Source organism: Simochromis diagramma, unplaced genomic scaffold (genome assembly GCF_900408965.1).
Source record: "Simochromis diagramma unplaced genomic scaffold, fSimDia1.1 OVJJ01000205.1, whole genome shotgun sequence".
Lineage (NCBI taxonomy): Eukaryota > Metazoa > Chordata > Actinopteri > Cichliformes > Cichlidae > Simochromis > Simochromis diagramma.
Window position 1 is genome coordinate 7,006,155 of NW_024386782.1, and position 26,670 is coordinate 7,032,824.

General features: G+C 39.2%; 1 protein-coding gene across 1 annotated transcript in view; it reads left to right on the plus strand.

Moving 5' to 3' along the window:
* The first annotated feature begins 11,787 nt into the window (after positions 1-11,787).
* LOC120726149 (corticotropin-releasing factor receptor 2) overlaps positions 11,788-26,670 on the plus strand; it is a 37,305-nt gene continuing 22,422 nt past the window's right edge. Inside the window, exons 1-2 of the mRNA XM_040019509.1 lie at positions 11,788-12,001; positions 12,139-12,258. Of these exons, the coding sequence (XP_039875443.1) occupies positions 11,794-12,001; positions 12,139-12,258 (328 nt within the window). The 5' untranslated portion in view covers positions 11,788-11,793. The remainder of the gene's footprint in view (positions 12,002-12,138; positions 12,259-26,670) is intronic.

The following is a 26,670-nucleotide window of genomic DNA, read 5'->3' on the forward strand; positions in this document are numbered from 1 at the left end:
TTTCAATTAGTTTTGCTCAGCATTTCATAATATGAAAAATTTAACTTAAGCCACACATCATGTGTAGATCCAATATCTGCAAAAAAATTCTAAAATGTATGAGGACATTACATATGAACTTTAGATTTTCACCTTATCAAATGTCACTGACCTGCTCTTACCTTTAAGTATAACCTCTTTTTATCCTCTCCTGCCCTGTCTCTCTTACATCTTTCTCCATTTCGGAGTGATGTTATCTCACATTATTTTCTTTCTATGGGAAATACAGCAGCTGGACGTTTGGCTCACAGACATGCCGCGCAATAAACTGCATAGAAACAGTTTGTATGTTTACTGATATTTGTTGAACTGTTGAAAATACCTGCCACTTAAAAATGTTACTTCCTTTTTTATTGCTACATTAGTGAAGTGTTAGCTAGATGCTAAAGTACTGCAATGTCATCTTCACTTACACCTGCAAAAACACTGTTCTGGGTCATTCTGGCCAACTGGAACCCATGAGTGTAATTCTGTAAATGATATAACATTATATTTGGAAAATTTAGAGAGTGATAGTAAAAAGTTGGCAGAAAAATAAATTCTCAATGAAAGATACTAAAAATTCGACTTAAGTGCGGCAACAAAGTATTTGTACTTCTACTACTGAACCTCCCACCTCTGCAAGAAGGACACACAAAATCCAAATATTAAGAATGAGAAAAACTCAGAGCTCAGGCACAAAACCCAGACTAACCCTAAACTGGTTCCTTCTGGCTTAATTGAAATAACAAACAACAGGAAATCAATGGGTGATGTCATAGTGGCTATGTCCATCTTTTAAATACAGTCCAGGTGAAACAGGTTAACATCTTTGGATAAATGGAGAGTATGACGTTGCTGGGCCTCAACACACGGACACACACTGTGGGTATGGTGACACACACTTATTTTATTATTGCTGTGGTTTCAGCTTAAACACACGGGACACAGACAATCCCGCCCAATGGTCACTCCGCTCTCCTTCCTCGACTGTCACTGAAAACATAAGAAGAGTCACAATCAGTCACTCGTCCCAAACACCTGTTCAGACCCGCCTCCGTGCCACCCCTCCTCTGCAGCGGGCCAGAGACCACACCCGTGCCGCAGTGACCAAAAAGCTAAACAATTGAGCTTAATTGATCAGAAAAGTCTGTCAACTTTATACATTAAAAAAATAATAAAATTGATGCACTTTTTACATGTATGAACACAGTATGTGCACATTTGATTTATATCGATCGTTTAATGCAATGAACTGAAGTTTCATTCTTTAGTTACAAATGCACAGAGGTTATCTAAAGAAGGACTGCAAAGAGATCATCTTAGTGGCTAATATTTATTATTCACTCTTCACTGGTGATGCACGTATTGTCCCTTGTGCAAATATTCATTCAGATTAAATTAGTATAAAATCAAGAAAACTTTCCAAAGACCTTTGACAAGGACACAACATAATGTTAGAAGTTCCAAGCCATTAAGTCTTTAAATAAAATGATACGTCTATCAAACAACCTCGGCTTATGGCTTTTAGATCTGCTTGAGACTTTAGAAACTGCTTGAGACTTTTGAGGCTTCAAAAGATCTGTCCCCAGGGTATAGTTTGTGGAGAAACCCAGCTTTTCATACTGCATACTACTGCTTTGCCATAATTGTGTTTGAAGTGCTTTCACTCACATTGGGGGCACTATTACAGACAAGCTCTCCTGTCTGGCAGAACTTCTTTTAAATGAAAATGTTTACATTTTGAATGATTACACAATTTCACCTCAAACTGTGCAGCAAGATGAGGGGGGACATTTCAAATCTTCAAAAGTTGGACCGAGAATGCTCTTGTGGCATAGGTTAATCGTTTAGTTTTATGGACCAAAAAGAACGCTGTGCGGCATCATTAGCTGAAGCGAATCTCAAACTGTGGTAATGTTTGTGTGTTTTTCCTATTACACTGTGTTCTTCCTGAGAGCTTCCTAAAAAGTCTCTAAAACAGATGTCTCATGTAACATTTAAAACTTGTAGAACTTGTAGAAAACTATAAAAGGCACTAATACATATGGTCTAAAAGAGCCTCGGAAGCATATGCATTTCACACAAGGTTAAACTGAAGCATTCAGTGGGAATAAGATCCCATAAGGTAGTCCTTTTTGTCAAGCAATTTCACAAAGGCACTCAGGGCGTGCCAGTCTAGCATCAATAATATGATGAGGATCATGGATGGAATCAGCCTCTGGATAATAAGTGGTTGAGATCAACATTTTTTCTTTATCCTCTGTGAGTAGATCCAGCATCTCACACATGCAGCCTCCCATTGTGACACTTTTCTTATTAAACTGGACAAGCATTTCTCCACAAACTGCATTTTATCGTCTGTTCATTGTCATGCATATCTTTTTATAGGTGAAGAAAAGTATTTTCACGCTTACCCCGGCATTGCCTTGTACTCCGTCCTGCAGTGTAAAAAGACAACTAGAAATGTGTGTGAAAAGAACGACCAAAATAATGCAAAGTTACAAAGAATTAAGTTGTAGTCTGTAAACTAAACAAAGCTTCATTTGTTCTACCAGCTTTTCTTTTAGACTGTGTTTGAATAATTATTTCATGCACAGAATTACTTTGTTTTTCCTTCAGGGGAGAACCATATCTGAGGCGGTACGGTGTTCTGTTGTAGGTGTTGCTTTGAGTTTTCAGAAAGCACAAACAGAGCAGCGGTGAGTTGGGCTCATTTAAACCACAATTTAAATTAACCTTGAAAGTAAGTGGACCACTCGAGCAACGTACAATATACAGTGTCTGGAAAAATGTGAGAAAGTGAAGTCAGAGAAGAACATGTGGCCTGAAGGCATCCTTTCACAAGCGAATGTATTTCTGTTTGAAGAGCCTTTGCAACGGTGAGGAGACTACAAGGAAAAAAAAGAGCATACAATTAATAAGTAAACTTTATGTGGAGTCTTTTGGAGATATCATTACAGACACATGTAGTATGTCTATGTAAGTTGTCAGTCTTCCAGGTCATGGCCGTATTAAGAGCTTGAAAGAAGACGCTTTGCCAGGTTGGAGGTAGTCTGAAGTACAGTCAAATAATGTATCATGTAGTGACTCACACAGAAACAACATCTCAACAATTCCAGGAAACTTAAAAGGACAAACTTTTATATGAAAAAAAGAAACAATGAGCCGAATCCTTCCCTCAGGCTTCATTTGCGTCAGTGTTCAGTGATGAAGAATTCAGCAAGATCATAGAAGCATCTCTGTCGTGTTTCAAAGAGCATAATTTACTGTGTAAATTGTCCATAAAATATTATAGGTGAATTTGATATTTTGGGGAGACCTAAGTATGCGCAGCATGCAGCTGCCACCGCTGCTGTCTGAGAACGGGCCTTAATTGTATATCTGTGTTCTCTGATAGCGGTGATTTGGGAAAATTTATTTGACAAAGAATTCAAGCTGTGACAGCCAAAATAGATATATTCAGGTAGCACCACTCTTTATAAAGCTCAGGGAGGAAATTACATGCTTTGAGACTAAAGATTTAAAAAGAAAGAAAAACAAAGGCTGCAGCTGAAAAGTCTTCTCTCATCTATGCCTCAATAACTCACACTTTAGAGTCCAAACTACTAGGAGTCATTTCAGATCCTTAGCTTTAGCTCAGTGTTGGGGGGTACACACACTCTGAATTGGATTCTCTTCACAGTAGATAAGAGGGAAACTACATGCAAATGCACACACATCGACAAATAAGCAAACAAGACAAACACATCTATCAGGATAAAAAGTCCAGGCTTCGGCTGAACTTTAGTGCGAGTGTTTATTCGAAAGCTGGAGGGGTATTCACTAACCACCCACATCTCATGGTCTCATTATAGAGCCTCTTATAGCAAAGTAACGCACCTCTGCTTTTCTTTCCTCTCTCTCTTTCTCTCTCTCTCTTTTTTTACCTGTTTTGTTCTATACAGAGAACAGCCTCAAGCTAATTTCTCTTCACTAGATTTTTTTTTCTTTTGGGTTTGTTTTTAGTGACTGTGAAACTCCTTCAGTGTGCTGTTTTTAGCATCCCCCCTCCCCGAACCCTAAGAATTCATTCCCAAAAGCAGACATAAAAACACCCACACTGACATTTATACCATCGCAATTCATGCAACATGCCAGTTTCGCTTGAATCTTCTATTCCCTTAATTATATTCAAATTGTCTTAATGTCACAAAATTGTCCTTGATGCCTTTATAAGCGCACCAATAAAAATGAATGGCACAAAACTACTAGCTACTCTCTGTGATCATCTCACTAATTATATTACGCATCAACTATCATTATGCAGGTGCTCAGTGGAATCGGATCATCTAATCCCTTCTTAAAGTTAATATAGGCAACATGTTGTTTTTCAGCTTCTGTTCCAAACATTAAAACCTGTGTTCCTACTCACAGGGTGGTGGGTGAACGATTTGCAGTACAACAAAGTGACATGACACACAAAGCCAGCGTCAGTAATACAAAGCTGCGTGTTTATCTACAGTGCGACAGCAGCATCACGGTTTGAACTCAGCCCACTGTAATGATCTGTTTTTGCAAGCCACGTTGAAAAGATGTGGGATTTCCATGCAGCCTTCATAATGCATAGGAAGTTCTCTGCCTGTGATAAGGCACTGCATTCATCGTGACTCGCTCTTGGAAGCCGAGCTCGCAGAGAAATGTAGGCAGTTATTTACAAAGACGGCACTGACAACAGCTCATTTCGTTTGGAATATTAATTGCAGTGCGGTTGCCTCCCTCTGCCCCCGAAGAGGTCACTTATGGTATTTAAACATGAAAGTGTGTTTAAACAGAAATGAAATGGAGTGTTTAACCGCTGCTTCATGTCGGCGCGGTCACTCACTTCAGACGGAGCATCAATCAGCCTGCCGTTCTAGTGGGGTTTTTTGTGTGTGATACTTAGAGGAGTGTGTCATAGCTGGCGGCAGCAGGGAATCAACAAAGTGGACTCGACCGCTCACATCCACAGCCAAATGGTCTGGGAGTTAAATGGCTACAATGAGCAGGGCTTATCACTTATGCCACCTGAGCAGGAATCAGGATGTGACTGCTTAGCTGAGCTGTCAGATGGTTTCATGCTGTGAGGCCTATAACACCGCTCACAATGGTATTTCTTTGGCAGCTGTCATTTCATAGAGTGCAGTAAGTAGCTCATACTCCACCCTGCAGCCGTGCAAAGTTTCTCAGCCTTGCTCATTATCATTTAGCCCTTCGATAATGTACGGTGTCATGTTAAAATCAGTCAAAACGTGTCACTGCCCTCTATAGTATCCATTGGCTTTCTGTATTTTTCACCAAAATGTTATTGCTTTGACCTTTTTTGTTGCTTTTATCCGGTATAATTTTTTGTTGTGTGCAGTTGTTTTTAACCTGGAAGATCATCGAGGTGCTCTGAAGTGCACTTTGTGTCCTCCCCCCTACAGTTTTCTCTCTGTGGTTGGTTGCTCTCTTGTATGTCCTTGCTCCGAGCTACTCTTGTGCATATTTAGCCAACATATCATAGCATTCTTAGGAGTTTGGGTCTGTCTTTGCCAAGCGAAGCAGACCATTTTTGTGCAGAATAGCTCAGCTGTATAGGCTGCAGTCTTTAGAAACAGGTCAATTAGACTCAGAGTAACTGACAAAGAGAATTTCAAGTAATATAGGGAACTCTGATACGGCATATCTGATTAGTCATCCTGAGGCAGATGAAACTTGCATCTTATCTACTTATATTACCAAATGAAACCCTGAGTCATCAAGTACCCTTAGGCTAAGGATAGCAAAGAGAAGTCCCACATAAGAGTCAACAAGCTTTTAGAAATCAGAATGTGTGCTTGAGTTATGTGGGGTTAGGTTTAAATGCCTTTGGGTCCTGAGGTACTCGGGCTCCCAGATCTGAGGCTCAGAGATGCAAGCATGGGGCCGCGCAACCGTGATGAAATGTCCCTCATCTGAGCTCAAAGTGAACACACTGTTGTTCAAACAAAAAAGTGCTGAAATCATGAGGATGATTATATATAATGAAATGGCATGCAAGCAGAAAAAAGTTTTTCATTCCATCACAAATCTGCTGCGGTGAAATATATGCATCACATTTATATATGTTCTTAAAGCACATTCATTTTCTTCTGATTTTCCACTGAAAAATTGTGAGCATTAAGTTTTAAGACCAAAACAAATTTACTTGATGCTTTTTGTAAAATATCGGCATTAATCAGGTCAAAACATTTAAATAACTGAAGTCAAAAGGCAGCTGAAAAATTATGTTAAAAAAAAAAATCAGATCTTTTGGCCAAGAGTGAAGGGCTCTGGTTATGCTGTGCAGGGTACAGTGGGGCAAAAAAGTATTTAGTCAGCCACCGATTGTGCAAGTTCCCCCACTTAAAATGATGACAGAGGTCAGTAATTTGCATCAGAGGTACACTTCAACTGTGAGAGACAGAATGTGAAAAAAAAATCCATGAATTCACATGGTAGGATTTGTAAAGAATTTATTCGTAAATTAGGGTGGAAAATAAGTATTTGGTCACCTCAAACAAGGAAAATCTCTGGCTCTCACAGACCTGTAACGTCTTCTGTAAGAAGCTTTTCTGTCCCCCACTTGTTACCTGTATGAATTGCACCTTTTTGAACTCATCATCTGTATAAAAGACACCTGTCCACAGCCTCAAACAGTCAGACTCCAAACTCCGCCATGGCCAAGACCAAAGAGCTTTCGAAGGACACCAGGAAAAGTATTGTAGACCTGCACCAGACTGGGAAGAGTGAACCTACAATAGGCAAGCAGCTTGGTGTGAAAAAATCAACTGTGGGAGCAATCATCAGAAAATGGAAGACATACAAGACCACTGATAATCTCCCTCGATCTGGGGCTCCACGCAAGATCTCATCCTGTGGGGTCAAAATGATCATGAGAACGGTGAGCAAAGATCCCAGAACCACACGGGGGGACCTGGTGAATGACCTGCAGAGAGCTGGGACCAAAGTAACAAAGGTCACCATCAGTAACACACTACAACGGCAGGGAATCAAATCCCGCAGTGCCAGACATGTTCCGCTGCTGAAGCCAGTGCATGTCCAGGCCTGTCTGAAGTTTGCCAGAGAGCACATGGATGATACTGCAGAGGATTGGGAGAATGTCATGTGGTCAGATGAAACCAAAGTAGAACTTTTTGGTATAAACTCAACTCGTCGTGTTTGGAGGAAGAAGAATACTGAGTTGCATCCCAAGAACACCATACCTACTGTGAAGCATGGGGGTGGAAACATCATGCTATGGGGCTGTTTTTCTGCCAAGGGGACAGGACGACTGATCCGTGTTAAGGACAGAATGAATGGGGCCATGTATCGTGAGATTTTGAGCCAAAACCTCCTTCCATCAGTGAGAACTTTGAAGATGAAACGAGGCTGGGTCTTCCAACATGACAATGATCCAAAACACACCGCCCGGGCAACAAAGGAGTGGCTCCGTAAGAAGCATTTGAAAGTCCTGGAGTGGCCTAGCCAGTCTCCAGACCTCAACCCCATAGAAAATCTGTGGCGGGAGTTGAAAGTCCGTGTTGCTCGGCGACAGCCCCAAAACATCACTGCTCTCGAGAAGATCTGCATGGAGGAATGGGCCAAAATACCAGCTACTGTGTGTGCAAACCTGGTAAAGACCTATAGTAAACGTTTGACCTCTGTTATTGCCAACAAAGGTTATGTTACAAAGTATTGAGTTGTATTTTTGTTATTGACCAAATACTTATTTTCCACCCTGATTTATGAATAAATTCTTTACAAATCCTACCATGTGGATCCATGGATTTTTTTTTCACATTCTGTCTCTCACAGTTGAAGTGTACCTCTGGTGCAAATTACTGACCTCTGTCATCATTTTAAGTGGGGGAACTTGCACAATCGGTGGCTGACTAAATACTTTTTTGCCCCACTGTATTTTGCTGGCATTGTTTGGGCTCATGTCCCCTTTGCAGGGAGGTCAGTCAAAATCAATACAAAGGAACTCTAATTGGTCACCTCTAACCTATTATGAAAGGTTTTATCCTGAGGGGAGTGTTTTCTTCCAAAGTGACAATACCCCAATCCACAGGGCATGGAAGGTCACCAGATGACTTGATGAATATGTCAGTGTTGTAAATCATATGATTTGGCCTTCGCGGTCACGGCCGGCTCTTATCCTCGTTGAACCCCTCTGAACAAAATGCTTTCCAGCATCATTAAAACACAAATGAGGAAATATCTTTTTGTTTCACCGCTAAAACAGAGATTCAGAGACTTCTAGAAGTCACACTGGAGCTGTTCTGCCAGCCCAGCAACTTAATAAGACACAGTCCACTGCTGTGAAAAAGTATTTTTTGCTTAGACTTTACAATTCACAGAATACTTTCTGAAAAATCTCAAGGATCATCAAATGCGAGACAAGATTGCTCCTTTTTGGTCAGCTGTGGTTTTCTCGGAATTCTCCCATGGATGCCATTTTTGCTCAGTTTCTATCTTATTGCTGAATTACGAACTTTGACCATAACTGACCTAAAGTGAGGCCTGCAGTTCTTTAGATCTTATTCTAGGTTTTTTTTTGTGACCGCCTTTGTTGATGTCCCCTTGAAGTAATTTTGACAGGCTGGCCTTTCGAGTTTTTTCTCTATTCCTGGATAATTTTCACACAGTGCCAGGTAGGTTTGAATGTTATTTCTTTCCCTTAATAAATGAAAAAATAAATGGAATCATAGTTTAAAAAACTGCCTTCTGCATTCATACTCAGAGGAGCTTTTCTTAAAATCAAGGTTTGTTTAAAGAAACATTAAAGTGTTACAAATATACAAAAACGAAGAAATCAGGAAGTGAAAAATGTCTTATGAGCATATGTGCACATATTTCGACCAATCTGAGAACTAAACATTAGGTTGTGTGTTGCTGCAAAAGTTTTAGGTCATTTCAGTGGTCAAATCAATCTGTGGGCTGCATCTGACAATCATTGTTAAATTTCATTTGCTACGATTTCATTGTACCTGAAGGAAAATTCACCGATTAAAGTTTAAACTATGGCTTCAGCAGTTTTGTGGTGCAGTTTGCTTTTTGTTTTTTTACCCTAGATTGGCTGGAAAATTCAGTGGGAAAAAAAGGGAACTTGCATTGGTTTTTTTTTAGGATCCAGTAATGAAATTTTCACTTTGAGCCAGGTTTGATGTCTTCTAAGCTTGGTTTCTTTTTGTTGAAGGAAAGTGTTTTCTGTGTGAGCAGCAGAGAGGCTTTCATCCGTTTTTCACTTACGACCAGGAAAAAATAGATTAGGTAAGTTACAAGGAGACAGCGACTTCTTTATTGACATTATGTTAATGATTGGAAGCATTTTGTTCTCCAGGTGACAAATGGAGGAAATTTGTTCTAAAGCTATTCACAAAGCTAATAATCTCAGATATCCTGAGAATCAAACAATGAAAGATGTTTTCTTTTCTTCAACCTAAAGTGCTTTTTTGTCTTACCATACCTGGAAGCAGTATAACACAGAGTGGATGCTGTGGGAGAATTAATTAACTTTTTGGTGCACTATTTATAGCTGGGTAATTACAACAGTGTTCATCACATGGCCAGGTCAACCCAACAATCCGATCTATGACTGCATGACTGGAGCGTAAAGTGACATGGAGTTCTGCATGTGGAAGCTAAGAGGGAGCTTAGACAGAAAGCCTCTCGCTGGTGAAAAGGTCACGTCTCACATTTAACAGTAAACAGCCAAGATATTAAACTCTGTTATGAGTCACATTTGCAGTCTAGACACTTTTCATTAATCTGAATCGAAGTTTGAGACAAAACATTTGAATTTTTCGTCGTGTTATATTTGCAGCTCCAGAATTTATGAGAAACTGGAAGATTTAATCAAATAATGTAAGCCTTGAGATTTTATTATTGATACAGTTTATTTTGTTTTGTTTTGCCCCATAGTTAGCAGAAATTATTGGGAATAGAGCTGCGTAAATCTCACTTTTACGTTGCAGTAATTAAAACATCAAAATTGTCGAAAAAAATAACAATAAATAAAAAATGACTGTTTAAAGCAAAACAGACCACATCTTTAATAAGAAGCATTCAGTATTTTGAGTCACTCATTTGTGGAATGAACTGTACTTTCACTCAAAGGGTACTCAAAACTGTAAACCTGGCAGGGAGTGTTGGTCTGCATGATCAGTGCCATTGTGGTCATAATTATTTTCACCTTTTTACAGAAAAACTACTCAATGTACAAAAGTGCAAAATCGGGCTCTGTTTCATGAAAAATAAACAGAGTTGTGAGTGTACACACTCTGAAGGTACACAGTAGTATTTTTTTATTTAGTTTGTACTTTCCTCAGTCTTCAAAGAGACTACCCTCTACTGCACCATGGCATTTGTTTAAATGCTTCTGGTTTTTGTGAATGGGAAAAATGTATCAGGTGCACATTTGGAGCTGACAAGATACATTCACAAAAACCCTCTGCTGAGGTGGGTGGTTGGCTTCCAAGTGTCAGACTTTAAAGCCAGAGCTTTTCTGCTACTAGAAGCACATTTGGTTCTTTCACAGTCCTCGGGTAACCTCTTAACGATTTACAGGAGGAGACAACCCAAATCCAGGACACCAGGGGCAAGAAAAAGTCCAAAAATCCAAAGATTAATGATCACAGCAAGGGTCAAACACAAGATAACCAGAAGAGACAAGGGGAAAGCAGAAAGGGCACGTATTCTGAAAATCTGGGGACACAACAATGAAAACAAACTTAAAGGGGTTTTGGCTGAAGCATATCAGGGAGCTTGTATGTCCTTTTGCATGCAGATAAAGCCAAAAAAAAAAAAACAAACAAAAAAAAAAACAGGAGAGAAAAGAACCAAGAAATTACTAGAAGGCTTGAGTATAAGGAGTACAAGCATCTAGTTGGAGAGTCAGGTTTAAGTATACTGCCTTATAGTGACTCCATTACATAATAGGTTAAGGATGGTGTGCAAAAGTGACAGAAAACAAATCAGTTCAACTTAATTCAGTTGAATTCAATCTTCAATTAGTTGTATTTATATAGTGCCAAATCACAGCATCTCCTCAAGGTGCTTTATATTACAAGGTGAAGACAATAATGGAAAAAGTAAAGCAAAAACACATAAGAATTACAGATTTCAAAGTAAAACAGGAAATGATAACAGAAATCCAAAGCAAAAATTAAACTTGGTTATGTCCAAACATTCCAGATTAAGCTCTGCATCATCTTAAAGAGTACCGACAGAGTTGTGTCCTTAAAATGCTATTTAGAAACAAAAGCCAAAGGAGCCGACGTCATCACCGAGTCTAATTATTGTACGACATACAATCAGCTTTTCAGCTTCCTGCCCTGAAAACGTCCGTTTTCTATTTGCATACAGAAAAAAGGGCTCTATGATACAAATATAAAACCAATAACTGAACCCAGTATTCTTCTTGCTGCTTTCTGTTCTGTTCTGTTTCTTTCCCTTCCATTCAAGTTTCACTCGCAACAACAGGTAACCTGGCTGTACATATCATTCTAAATCTCTCCCACACACGCTACTTTGCATTTCAAACGCAGCGACTTTTTCCTCATAAATAAACATGACAGGTGGGTAGCAGGTGTGAAATGTCAGAGTAACAAGGCTCATGATCCGGTCAGTGCGGTGTGACGGCTGTCTTTCACGTGGAGGGATGAGCGGATTCGCGGCTCTGATTGGCCAGGCGCGCGCTCTCCAGAAGGCGCGCCGGGCTCTCTACTTGTCATTACGGTTGCACCGATTCACATGCCCACGAACACGGCTGGGCACGGCAGTGTGCCTATCTCCTCTCGGACTTGCACATTATTCAGACCAAAAGTGGCGGCTCGCACTATGGATGCTACTGTTTATGAGATCATATTTGGAGAGCTCGGGGACCTAAATTGTAGTTTAATAGAGGCTTTCCAGGACACTTTTTTGGCAAATGCTTCATTGTCATTGCTGAGCACTGATGGTAAGGCGGAATTGCTTCATTCTCCTTCCTCAGTATTGAGATGTTTTGCTGTTACATCTTAAAAATAGAAAGCTAAGCGTCGACCTTTATCTTTTATTTTATTTTATTTTATTTTATTATGTTTCCCCCCCTAAAAGGTTTATATTGCAATGCCACAACCGATGAGATTGGAACCTGCTGGCCACGGAGCAGCACTGGCAGGATTGTAGAAAGACCTTGCCCTGAGTACATTAATGGGGTGAAGTACAACACAACGAGTAAGTCTTTCCATCGTGGAAAAAAGTTCCTTAACGTGTCATTGTGCGGGAAACTGTGGAGCATTTTGTGGAAAATTATTTAGACAGTTGTGGAAAAAGAAATAGCGCAAAGCAAAAGAGCGCAACATTAGCAAGTGCGTTAATTACAGCAAGACTTCATGAAAAAAATGATTTGTGCTGCAAACAACCGCCCGTTAATATAAGCAATAACAAACAAATCCAGCAGCTTAATGATCTCTCATTTAGCCCACCGAATTTTCATTTCTACCCTAATTAGATAATTTTTCCACAGGCTTATTATTAGTACCCCCCCTGTGTTCACAAGTAAAGCGGCATAGACAGCGAATCAGTGATCATTATTAAACCTCCTGTTACAGGAACAGCTGCTTAAGAATGTGCGTGTGTGCTTTTCATTTAAAGGGCAAATACACCTAAAATCGCTCAAATCTCTGCTTCTGTAAGCAACTTACATGTATGTGAGGGCATCTCTCTGTTTGATTTTACTGGAGGGGGAATTTTGTTTGTTCCAATAGACAGCTGGACAATTTGGCATTGCAATGGTATTCCAGTATCAGCAGAGAGAGAGAGAGAGTGTGTGAGAGAGAGAGCGAGCAAGGTGATCTGCTGTAAAATTGAGACTGACTGCCCATTAGAACTATTGTATAACTGTTATCATAGCAGCACCGTCTAGTGTCCAAAATAAGAGAGGATATGAAACAATGAAAGCCTCCATTGGGAGGAGGTTGCGGTGGATGGATGGGTCTACTAAACATTGGACCTTAATACTAGCCTGCTTTCTTTAAAAATCTCCTTATCTTAAACAGGTGTTCAGTATTCACATGCTCGACTTCTAACAGTTAGACTGGGGTTTGAGATTTGTCTGGTGTGACCAAACAATGGACTCTATGGACGCCTTCCACTTGGGCTGTATCATACAGTATAAAACAGCATAATATACAAAACTTTTATGTGTAAAAAGTGTCATATTGTGATATCACTGCTATAGCAATGGTTATTGTGCAAATTCCTTATTGCGCAAAACAACAAGACACACCCAGACATTTAGTAAAAAGGGAGATATTTGAACATCTTCCAACAAAGCACAAAACTTAGCAAAGTATTTTTCATCACTTGATGTGAAAACACACCATGAAATGCAAGGAGGCCCAAAAAAGGTATAACTGAGCATCATTGTAGCACTCGCGAGCCTCACTCCCTATGACAGGAAGAACAAATGGTAGAAATTACCAGTGCTGCTTCATATTTTTTGGGCAAGTATATGTAATAATATGATGTCAATTGAAATGGTGGAAAAACAGGACATTAAGCAAATTGTTTGACCTAAGTAACAACATCCCAGGTAGAAAATGTTTTCAGCTTCAGTTTTATTGTGCTGGTTGCTGATGAGTTACAAGTTACTTTAATAATTGCTTAAAAGTATCAAATAACTGTGTGTCCCCACAATCCAAATGCAAACCACCAAAATTTCCACTGAAACCACTAACCAGGCTCCTTTTACACTTACATTTGTCTTATGCTGCATCACTGAATATAATGCTGTGCCACTACTATTGCACTGTGATATTTCTGCTGCTGGGGGCACCTTGTTTCAGTAGAATCACACTTTGAATGAGATCGTCTGTCATCGATGACAGCAGCTCATTGGAAATGAAGGACAGAAAATGTCCATTATTTCGTTTGCACAAATAAACAGTGCTGCCGGCAAGCTGCAATCTCAGATAAAACATTGTTGAGGATTATTTCTCTACATCATCAGAAATATAATTCTTGCAGATGTCTTTGAAATATCATGATACAATTTTTAGGCGCCCACCCCCGTCCCTACCTGCGTGTCACCCTGGATCACTCAGGTATTAACACAGCTCCTGTAGGCTACTTATCTCCAAAATGCAACTCTAGTTCATAAGAGCTTGCGGAAATGACTTATCTGGTCAATTTCTTTGGGGGGAGGGTGGGTGTGGGATTTCAGAATAATACTTTTCATTTTGCTTCTGATTTCAACAATACGCTAAGAGGATGGTTTTAATCTGCTGGCTTGACAGGCTGAGCAGTTTCCAAACTAATCTGTGTCAGCCAACAGTTTAGCTAAGAGCTGAGAACAGCATATCACAACTCCGCCACCCAGCACTGTCACCTTATGTAACTCCTGTTTTAGTCATAAGGCTGATGAACTTGTTGCCGAGAAAACAGCACCATTCATTTCACAAAATAACCGACCTGCACCAAGTGTGAGTGTCCAGAGTGTCCAAATCTGGACTTTTCATTTAACACTACTGTTATCTCTGTAATAGACTCAGGTGTAGTGTCATTACCCACCAAACCTCTGATACACACCCACAATCAACTGCTGTCTGATCACCTTTGATTCAACTTTGCTCTGCTGCTGCTTAGTATTAGCTGAACACGCCTGTTGGTTTGATCCACCAGTGTGAAAAGCATACCGAAAAGCATTGAGACACCTTGTCCAGTGAAGGTTTAGATAGCACCCTGGTGAGTCAATATTACATTTTTATCAGGCTCAGGTTTAGATATTGAGGCTGTAATGTACTGACTGAACTGTGTGAAGAGTTTCCCGTTAGATAATAGGAGAAGTACAAAGAACTGTACAACTGCAGTTTCCTGCATCACCCAGGAGTGAATGAATACAGCAATCAAACAGTAAAGAAAATATTGTTTGAATGTTTGTCTCAAACATATGTGCAGTTCAGAAATTAGATAGAGGAGGTGACAGATTTTTCGCCCTCGCGCGAAAAAGTTGATGAGTAAGTTAATTACAGGGATTGGTTCTTGTGACAGCAGAGATTACAGGTTTTATTCTTTCACTGTCACCAACATTTGTAATTACATGGATTGTTATATTTTTAACACAGATCTGACATGTGACATGTGCAGCTAATAAGCTTTGAAATGCTTGGATTATCTTAGCTATGTAAACAAATCTTTTTTCTTCTTCCTGTCATATCAGGAAATAGACTTTCAGTTTTTTAGGATGTCAAACATGCAACAATAAATGCATTGTTTTAAGTCAGACTATTAAAGAAGCCAAAGCAGAATATTTAATAGATTGCGGTTCGACACAGCAGGGAGGCCATTACAAAACTCTTCACAACTGATAGCTTAACTGCAGGATTCTGCGTGTTTTCACAGCAAAGTGATGTGACACCAGAGACAATGTAGGTGATTATTCTCATCCTCCTAGGTCACATTAGCAGCCCTCATTTGCATTCAGGAAAAAAAATACAAATTTTAAACCACAAAATAGGTCAGACTAAGAATAGAAGTAGGCCCTAACATCCCATGAGCAGGTGTTAATTAAAACAATGCAAAAAAAATGAACTCGGTGTGAAAATGCAGCGCAGCAATTTGCAAACTGAAGCCAAACAAGATGCGTTTCTAAGCCAATCACTTTGACCACATGCCTAACAGCAGCCATTTGCCCAGCATATATCCAAGAGCCAGGTATTTCATGCTTCTGTACAAGCCTGCATATTAGAAATGAATGACCCAGGATATTTTAAGGAGAATCCCTTGTGGTTTGTACTCCCAGTTGTTGAACAGTACAAGATATAAATGCCACATCTTGCTTGAAACCGTGTAGTTTTTCTGTGGTGCTTTCAAATGAGCAGCTGAGCAAGTGTAAAGTAAAAATGCAAAAATTAGAAGTTTAAGAGGCTTAACGGGGCAGTTCAGGTAAGTAGCTATAAATTCTTTTCCATTTCATCTGGCTTGTATAAATATTAATGTCTGCGCAGAGTGACTTAAGAGCATTTATGCATTTTTAAACTTTCCTCTGTTCATGTTTTTTTTTTTTTCTTGCAGCGCATTTATTCATTCCTCTGGTTTACATGAAATGAAAATCGCCACCGTTGGGCCACAGTTGTTAGATACGGTGTGCTTTCTAACGACTATATGATGTGCTCTTTATCAAGCCTCAGGCAAAACAAGCAGTCCAAAGCAGTACTGAAGAGTGGCACTAGTGCTGAAGTATTAGTTTTGGAAGATAAATAAAAAATGTGTGACCTGTATGCTTTCTCTGTTCACCCAGAGCACAACTTTAATTATTCAGTGAATCGCTCATATTGTTCTTGTAAATTCACCTCCTCCCAGTGAGTGTGTGTTCATTCTCACATAGGCGACATCCTGTTAGCACATAATGTACCATCCTAGTCAACACAAATCAAAATCAGGGGAGCTGTTTCTACAATAGAGCTCTATTGATTCTCTTATCAGGATTAATAAAGTCTGAGACATATCAGTGCTGCTCCGTGCATCTGGTTCAGGCTGACAGTGGAGAGAGTGAAGCTGATGTAGTGTTGCATGTTGGGGGATACAGCTTGTCTCTTTATTTTAAATCACAGCTAATTCTGTACTTCGCCTTCTGGAGGCAAACATGACACTAATATAAGGTGGTGGATAAACATAGACAGGCATTGTTAGTAATTATGAAACTGGTATTAGCACAGTTTTTTTTGTAGATGTTCCCTATTAAAAATTGTTTAAGAGCCTATGGTGGCAGACGGACCCATGAGCACAAGTCTTAAAATGTAGAGCAGATTCTCAGGAGGACTGGTTGTGTGACTAGGAATGTGTAAAAGAAATCCTGCCTTATTTGTCAAAAGCTTACTCACTGCACAGCATGACCAAATGACTCGCTGAAGTTTAATGACAGTTTAAATGGCTATAGTGGCTGTTTTGCATCTTCTTGTCTGTGAGCTGTCATGTCCCCACTCAGAGGAGAATTAATATGAAACTCATTTTCCTTCCTCCTAAAGCTCTGAGAAGAAATTGGAGAAAATTACATGTAGACAGTCAACGCTCATTGTTGCATTCACTTGTTTAGGTGTTCCCAAATCACAAAATGTCTTATTGTGACACTTATCTTACTGATGCAATCTACCTCACATGCATTTTCTCATGCCGAGAAACATGCACATGCGTCTGCCACAACTTGTGCTATTTTTTCTTTGCTCAATCTGATGACGGCACCACAGGTCTCTGCAAAATACCTCTCCTACTGCGAATTCTAGCCCTTTGAAACCTTTGATCCCCTTCTCCACGGTGAGACTGAGTAAGAGGTTCAATCAGCAAATTCAGGACAGTATGTGTTGCAAACATTTCACTAGCCATTGCACACCAAGACCCAGAGGGGGTCCAATCAGCACCAGCCTTCGCTGGCTGCACTCACCACTGGCTCCCACACCACAGATGACACACTAAAGTACCGGAGACATTTTGAAGCTACCAAATAACACAAATATCTGCAAAGCATGTCATGATTATTTATTATGGTTTATTTTCTTTTCATTCCTACTTCTGTGTTCACTCGTAAATCCAAGTCCTCCTTCCAAACATTTTCATTTTATCATTTCAGACCAAATGACACATTTACATCCATATGTCCTGAAAACTGCATTCGTTTTAGTGTTGCACTTGTGTCTCGATAGATGCCTCAAATTAATTTTCCACCCTCATCCTCCCCACTCTATGTCAAAGTGGCGTTTTCACACATCCAAACTCAGACCATGGACCGGCTTTCTTGTTAAAAAAAAGTCTTAAAATCTCAGTACCTGTTAACAGAGGTAACAGTTTTCTCAGTTGTATACCACTGAGACTCCTGCAGTGCAGCTGCCACCCATGAAGAATTGTCAGTTAACCTTGCATCCTTCTTACTGTCTCCTCCTGGAGATGCATCTCCCTGTTGTTCATAACTGTCATCGCACTCTGAATTGCGAGCCAGCTTTTGTTCGTTACTTACTATTTTGAGCCGTGCATGCGTACGTGCAAGAATAACTAGCTACTGGGGTATCAGGGATGTTCATGTTTGGATTCTTATTTTACCGTTGCTGTCCAAAGTGAGAAAATGACCATATGTCTGAAATCAAAGAGAAGAGTGCAGCACTGCTGAATACATCAAAGGAAAATCGGTCACATATCTCATATCTGGGGCTGTATTTTACAAATTTCCTCGATGTTAAATCCCCCAGGACTGAGGCGGGTATATACCATATGTTTACACCTTTGATTCATATAGGACTAAGGTTCATAAATACCTTTATCTTTTTTTTTTAAATTTAGCTAAAGCTTCATATTGAAGTGTGAAAATCTTTTGGCTTGACAGAATATTTTTTTTCTCCCCACAAATCAAAACATGTGGCTAATTTTTTTTTTTTTTACAAGAAAACAAAAAACATAATAAAAATATTGAAACAGTAAAAAAGACATTATTCATGTGACATCATAGATTTTTTCTATATTGACACCAGTATATATAATCTTAATCTAAGCTTAATATTTCAAAATTGTAAACACTGTATTGTGGGACCAAGAGCAACAGTGTTTCCTCCAAAACATATTGGATTTTATACTAAATCAGCCTCAACATTAAAGCAAATACACCCACATGTGGCTGAAACAGCTGTTACCTGTCAGCGCTGCATGCTGGCAGCAGATCCTTCTGGTCCTATTTATGGCTGTGCAATTAATCAAATTTTTATTTGAATTACAATTTTACCTTCCACTGATTATTAATGTCAGGTAGCCTGTGTGTAATGATGTTGAATACCTCTGATTTCAGTATTGAACAAAGCAACTGTCGTGGTTTTTGCCATAACAGTCGTATAGTTTGCAGGCTTCATCATAATGGAAATTTCTGAGTAAATGCCTTGAGCTCTTTTGTTTTGTTTCTTGAGACAGTCCTAATTAGTTTTTGCAAATTGTGGTGTGCAGTGGGAAAGCACCTTCTGTCACGGAGCGGTGTTGCAGCGTTTGGTGCGGGTGCTTGGTCCGCATCAGTGTTTAGCTTGCTGATGAATGTCAACAACCAGAACATTGCACTGTTACAAGATTATAAATGGGATTTAATTCAGCTGTCAGTGATTTTAATGTTGTGCCTGTTCTGTGCACAGTTTTGTGTGTGGAAAACAGAGACTGAAGAGTTAAAACTCAAAGACTACAGGACCAAGACTCGATTGTGGCAACGGTCAGACTGAAAAGCCATTTTTGTTATTTCACTGAGCAGCTATAAACAAATCTTTGGTAAGGTTGTTATAAAATGTGGCCATCCTTGCATACTTTTCATTTTTGTACTGTGGGGTAATGTTCTCACTATCCTCCTCATGCCGTCTCTGTTTCCCGGAGGGACATAGTCTTAGTACATGGGTTTTTGCTAATTTTCTCTCAGCAGCTGGCTTCAGTGCAGCTGCTGAGGGTTGAAAGTTTGACAGCAAACAGGCACAAAAATTTTGCATTTGCAGTTACAGCTAATATGTCAAGAGGGCATGGAGAGAAGAAGGAAAGCTTAAGAGCCACAGCTGTGAGTAAAAGATTACCCGGTATCTCTTCCTCGGGCTCTGCTGACTTGTCTGCTTCAGTGGTCATTACTCAAGGCTTTTTAAGCTATTCAGTCGTCCTTGCTAAACAAGAGGAGACACCCTGACAACCCTACCCAATCTCTCTTTCATAGCAAATGTTCATTGTGTGGTACTTATAAGGCATGCCCAGTGAAGCTACTACTCGTGATTTTATGAAAGCTGAAAGTTGATTGTGTTTACTTTACTACTTACTTATCGTCAAATTCTAGCACTCTAGCAAAACCTCTCTGGTCTCCACTTCTCAGATGTGAGTATTTGCTGGTTTCCTCAGTCTTCTGATGTTGAACTGATTAGTTCTGCCTTTTTCCCAGCAATAAACAGCCACAAATAACGCTCACCAGCCTTTGACATGTTCTCAAACAGAAGTGGTCAGATGCTTCCTTTATTTTTCTCTTCCCATAACCTTCTAAATCTGTATATTCAGTTATGAAGCTAAACAAACAAATGGAAATCTTCACTTGAAGGAATGGTAATGGTTGTAGGCGCTCTGTCTCCCTCCTGGTGCGTGTGTGAAAATTAAACAAAATCTGTCCTCTTCTCTCATGTTCAACTGAGAAAAGTCGGTTCTTTAAACTTTAAAGTCGGACTGAAAAAATGATCCCAAGCACTGAGCACATTTGAAAAGAACATATGGTACGGGGAATAAACAAGTTAGACTTAATACTCACCACATTCAGTATGCACCGATGTGATCATTCTCATTAGCTCGTTTCTGAAATTCATTGAAGCGTCTAAAGTGAAGTAGAGTGGCAGTCATAGATCCTCTCTTCCTCCCTTCATAAGGGATTCATTCTTCAGCTTGTCAGTACTGTGTACAATCTACTTGTTCGACATGATGAACCTTACAGAAGTGCTCAGTAACCTTCAGCTGCCTGCTATTACCTACTCCGAGGTCTTTGTTTTGCTTCGCCTTAAACCTAAATGAGCTGTTCATCATGCAGAAACTTTATAAGCTTGCTCAGCTACTGTTTCCCTCTTAGAAACTGTGTTATCTGACCAGGTCGCCAAGCCAGTGAAGCAGCTGATTTGTTACAGACAGATAATAAATAGAAAGTATTAACTTCTGATGATGATGGGTGACACTGCAATAAAACAAGCACCAAAATAAGCACTACTTTTTCTCTCATTTGTCATACACGTCAGCGGCTCCAAGCAATCTGAACTCGGGGACAATTGAAATTATTGACAAGAACTAAAGATGCCAATAATGCCTTGACAGAACAATACAGATTTTGATTAATAAAAGAAAACAGATCATTTCTTTCACTAGCAGGACTGAGCGTTCATAGGCTGCGTACGCCTGTTATTAGGCACAATAGGGCTTAATGGTAAAAGCTAATATTAACCTGCAAATGTTCATAAATGTAAACTCGGATAACTGTATCACCAGCATCATTATTCATTGTATCTGGGTGGGGCTGAAAAAACAGAGCAATACATGAAATATATTTTAAAGTTCTGTCTGGACTAAAGTAGGAGACTGAGCAACCTTTCCATACAAAACTTAACAAATGTTAGTTTTCTGTTTGCATATTTCTGTTTCTTCACGATGAAATATACAGTAAAGTGCAAAAGTCTTGAGCCCGCAGTACAGAAATGATGGCAAACACACTGCCAGTGCAGTAAAAGCATACCTGGATACAAAAACACAGACACACACAATGGAAATACTGTTACTCGTGGATTAGCCTACCGAGAGCCCAGATCTTAACATTGCTGAAACAGTGTGGGATCATCGTGACAGAGAACAGAACAAAAGGCAGCCAAGATCCAAAGAAGAGCTTTGAAGGAATAGTTTCTCCGGGTTTCTAAAGGACATTCAGACTACTTAAAGAAATTACAAGAAATCTGCCTAAGAGAGTTCAGGCTGTGCTGAAGAATACTTGAAAGTAATTTTTTTTGGTATGTCCACCTGTTCATACCAAAATATTCCCTTTTGAGCCGTATACACCGTATTTCCATGATCACACACACGTTTCAATAAATCATTTCACCTCAATTCCTGCTTTTTCTGACAGAATATGAAGACATGAGTACTGTACATGCATACAGTTTTTGATTCTATTATAGGTAATGTACTAATGGAGTGAGTAATTATATATTAAAGTAATTATATACTTATTAGAACATTGCAAAAGTCATGATATACTGGAATGAGCATGTTTGAGACCAAGAGTTTCCTTTAAATTCCTTTAAATATCCTTTGAATTCATATAATTTCTGGATTGAAATGAGGCCATTTGTTATAAACATGTTCTGTACAGATTGTTAGTATTTAGTGATTATTTCGTGATGTATCCAACCCACATCTATCTAAGACGCAAAGCAAATCTGCCTTTTTTGTTTTTAATACAATGAGCAGTGAAGGGTCTTATAGACTGATTTCAGTGTTTTCCCCCCCCCCCAAATAATTCTATAAACTGTATAAATTGTAAATGAGACTTTATGGCCTATATAGAATAATCAGATAACGTTGTTAGATTTTTATGACAAATCATTGCCCAAACGTTGGCTTTTTACTAAATGAAGTCGAACTTTAAGAAACTCAAATTTGATTTTTGCAAGTGAACTTTTAAAGAAAGACGTTCCTGCTCTGTGTATTCATCATGGATGTAGAGTAAAGACATCAAAGCCAAAGCTTTTAGAGTAGCCCCATATGTCTTTTGTTGATTAGCTCAGTGGGGCTTGTGTGGTTAGGTGGCCCATGAGGCTGCTCCACGTCCCGGTCTTTCTGAGAGTTTTCTCTCTGTAAACCTAGTGAAGCGTTTCTGCAGCCACATCTCCAGCTGTTGTCAGCTGTAGGAGGAAGAGCATGACACTAAGGCTTAAAGTCACTCTGAGAAAACACCAAGGCTACAGTGGGATTTTCGACTCAGACAGATTCCCTGCTCTAAATTTAAACATCCATGTGTTAATGGCTTTAGTACATATTTACACAAGTTGTTTTTCTTATCCATGGTGGCTGTGTTCTCAAGATCTATGTTGCATTTAAGCTATAAGATCTGTTGTACAGTAGAAATGGATGACTAATTTTGTCAGCAGAAATATGTCAGGAACATTTCTGCACAAGCCTGTGTGCAGCACAACTGTGCATGAGCTACTGCTTCCCTTCGGCTGTTCCCTTTATAGAAGTCATGAGTGTGCGTAGATTTCACACGAGTCTGATTATAAAACAGAGATATTCACCGCAGTCTGCTAAATGGGTGTTTGATTTATAAACTTTAAAAGTTTGCATTTATTTTTCATTTTAACAGTGGCAACATCTAATTTTTTTGTTCGGTAAAAGAAGGATCTTATGATATAATACTTGAACGCAAACACTGTTTTTTTATCAAGCTGGTGACAGGCCTTGCACTAAGGTGTTGATTACTGGTAGACATAAATGCATGTGAAAACACAAAAAAGCTCAGTGCTTAATGGCACCAAAAGGGCCTTGTCTGCGAAATGAGTTTAAATACTCTGTGATGTATGCTTGACTTTGATCTAACAAAGTCTGGGCTTTTAGTAATGTCGTAGAATGAATCACCCAGAGATTTATTTCAGGTAATCCAGCCTCAGAGTGTGCTGATAATGCCAGAGAGCCAGAGTCTGTTTTGATTTGAAAAGGATCAGCACCTCTGACAAAATGTATAACAGAGTTAATGTGACAAGGACGAGACAGTAGGTTTTTGGAAAGTTGTTTAGCTGCCACGTTGTCTTTGATCAAACTGAGGTCAACGAAGGGCTTCGGAACAGCTGCATTTTAATGCTGACATGTCAGTGTTGACAGGTTGGGCTCACTGGAGACATTTTATGATCTGAACCACCGGTGATCTGGGTCAAATATAATATTTTGGAAGCTGGAGGCAGTAAAATATTTTTTAAAATAAAAATAATTACTTTTTTTTAAGGCAGAGAATGCTTGCTTCCTGCTTTCATCAGCACAAGTCAATCAGAAGTGTATTCTCTGTGTGTTTTGGGCTGACATACCATTTAGGCCAACTCCTTGTGGCAGACATGTGATCAAAAGGAAAAAAAATGCCCTTTGAAAAGGACTCATTTGCAAGAGAAAAAGGGCTAGGTCAGTCGCTGACACATAAAAAAAGCACATGTGATGTTATCCCAAAAAAGGAAACCGTCCTGACAATGTTAAACAAGCAACCTAAAAACTCACATTATAAAACAGCTCCAGACAAATAGTGTAAATACATATAAAAATAATACTATGAAGCCATTTTTGCAGTTCTATAGCATCTGTTTAAAACCATCTCCTTGTAAAAGCTTACAATATTAGAGAAAGAACCCCACAGATCCAGCGATAACCTGTGTCCAAGCATTAAGATGATAAGAATTTCTGGAACCAAAAGGCAGGACGAACATACTCAGGTTGGCAGTGACTCAAAACAAGCTTTTAGTGTGAATGCTCAAGTAGCTGTATGTGGATGCGATGGCTCTTTGGAGAAAGAGCGTGCAGGCTCAGAGAGCAGAGAGGCAGACAGAGGATTGATGGCAGCGGCAGATAGTGTGTGGTGTGGCAGCCTGAGTGAGAGTGGGCAGGTGACTCTCCCGTCACTCCTCCGTTGCTGTAGATAAACTGACGAGCGGAAGCTTGGGTGGGCAGGCAGGGAATGCGTTTGTAAGTCTAACCATCACAGAGTTCAATTGGTTCCAACCAAAAGACATACTCAGAGTACAAGGCCTTAGCATAACTACCACAGCAGCAGTCAGAAAGCTCAAACGAGCAATGACTGCAGACAAGGGCATACTGCACAAAATTGAGAGCTTGAACCACAGGTGTGCACACTGATTGGAGTGGATCCAGGAGAGTGGGAGATGGAGGGCGCCGCATAAACCCTTACAAACACAGATGCAACACAGCAGAGATGGAAAATAAAACACGAGTCAAAAAGAAGAGGGGAGAAAAAAAAGGACACATGGGGGGAAAGCAATGGCTACAAAGACAGCATGACAAATTAAGATACTGCAATACATGACTTTCAGTAAGCAAGAACAGTAGTTGTGTTAGATAGTAAGAGCTCACACATGCTGGAGGATTAACTTTTACAGACACATAAAATAATGATTTTTGTAATTATCAGTGCTGTTAATTGAGGTCAGCTGCGGCATAAACCGAACAAGGGTGGTGGTCTAATAAAATTGTTAAGCTCTGCGTGAATTTAACAAAAACCTCAACTGAATGAAATCAGTCATGTGGTTCAGAAAGTAAGTTTCCCAATGCAACTCTAGTAAGAGTGAGTGAGTGAAACATAACTTTAACTAAGAGATAAGCACATTTTAGAATAAAATGTGTTTATTTTACTGTAGTTTTACTGTGGCATCGTATCGCTGCTGAACCACAAAGCGTAGATGCAAAGAAGCCGTTTATTCAGCAGGATTTTGAAAATCCAAAGCAACAGAATGAGCGATGCCACCCTTTTGTTCCAGTCAGAGTTTCTTTTTCAAAACGACGAGACTTACAGTACTTAATGAATTTATTTGGCCACCTGTCATAAAAATAAGGAAGCACAAATATTTTAGAAATCTCTCAAATTATTTATCAGGCAATTAACAAACTGAATTAATGTGTTTCTACCCAAACTTGAGCCGGCACACTGAATTTATCCGAGAAGTCAGAAATTAATTAATCATAATAGTGGAACACTAAGACCGTTTTTTCTGTTTAGAAATCCAAGCAAATGACTGTAATTTGTCATCTTAATCAAAGAATAATAATAGGTTTTACTATTTTTCCCCGCTTTTAAAAAAAAAATAGGGAATTTGAAAAATCATTGATAATAGCAATGATAATAATTTAGCACTAAAAACATAATTTTGATTAAAGAGCTTGCACATACTGCTGGATTAACTGTTACATTGATAAATACCAATACAGTTCATTTAGGAATTAATTTATGGAATTTTCCCACCTAGTAATTCTAGTAAGAGTGAGTCACCACCAGTGTTGGTCAAGTTACTTGAAAAAAGTAATCAGTAACTAATTACTGATTACTTCCCCCAAAAAGTAATCCCGTTACTTTACTGATTACTTATTTTCAAAAGTAATTAATTACTTAGTTACTTAGTTACTTTTTAAAAACACGATTTACAACCTGAAGAGGTGATAAAGCGATAGATCTTTCAGCCCAATTCTACTTTTTCTACATAATCCATCATACAAAATGTCATCAAATGGAAAAGTCTCTTTTTTTTTAACTTGTTTTATCAGTTTTAATCTTTTAACTTTATGCATCAAGCAAAAATTTAATTATATGCAACATTCTCTGACTTGAATAAATTAGTTTAACATTTAAACCTATTTTCTACACATTCCAGCACATAAAATAAAATATTTTTTGTGTTTACACTCACTCTTTCAAATAGATGCAAGTAAAACACAGCAGAAAATAAATAAAGTCAAAGACTCAGCGGTCCTGTTGCTCTATTTTCACCTGTAAAGCAGGACTGCGGTAGGCGGAGGTTTACCCTGGTGCAGGTCAGTTGAAGAATCCGCGAGTTTCTCTGTGAATTTCCCATTACGTCGTTTAGGTTAGGGAAGTTTAGGGTTTTTTTTCGCTGTAAAAAGAAGTTATCTTCCCACGCACGATGGACGCTAATGTTTTTGTCACTTTTTATGGAATCAAACTCAAAGTAAGGTCAGTACTTCCACGCTTTAAACGCTGCACGCTCATACTCTCTCCTACAATCGATATGTGATCCATTGTTGATCTGCACACAGCTGTTGTCACTAACGGCGCACTCGCTTACGTCACTGTCATGAGACATTCTCGCAAAAAATCACGGTTTTAGTAAAGCAGTAACTCAGTGTTACTACGGGAAAGTAACGGTAATCGAATTACCGTTTTTGCAATAGTAATCCCTTACTTTACTCGTTACTTGAAAAAAGTAATCAGATTACAGTAACGCGCCCATCTCTGGTCACCACCAAGACCAGCCCGATTTTAAAAGATAAATGCAACAGAATGAGCCTTTTTATCTCACCCGAGTTCTTCTTTTTCAAAACTAAGTAAGACCTATATACACA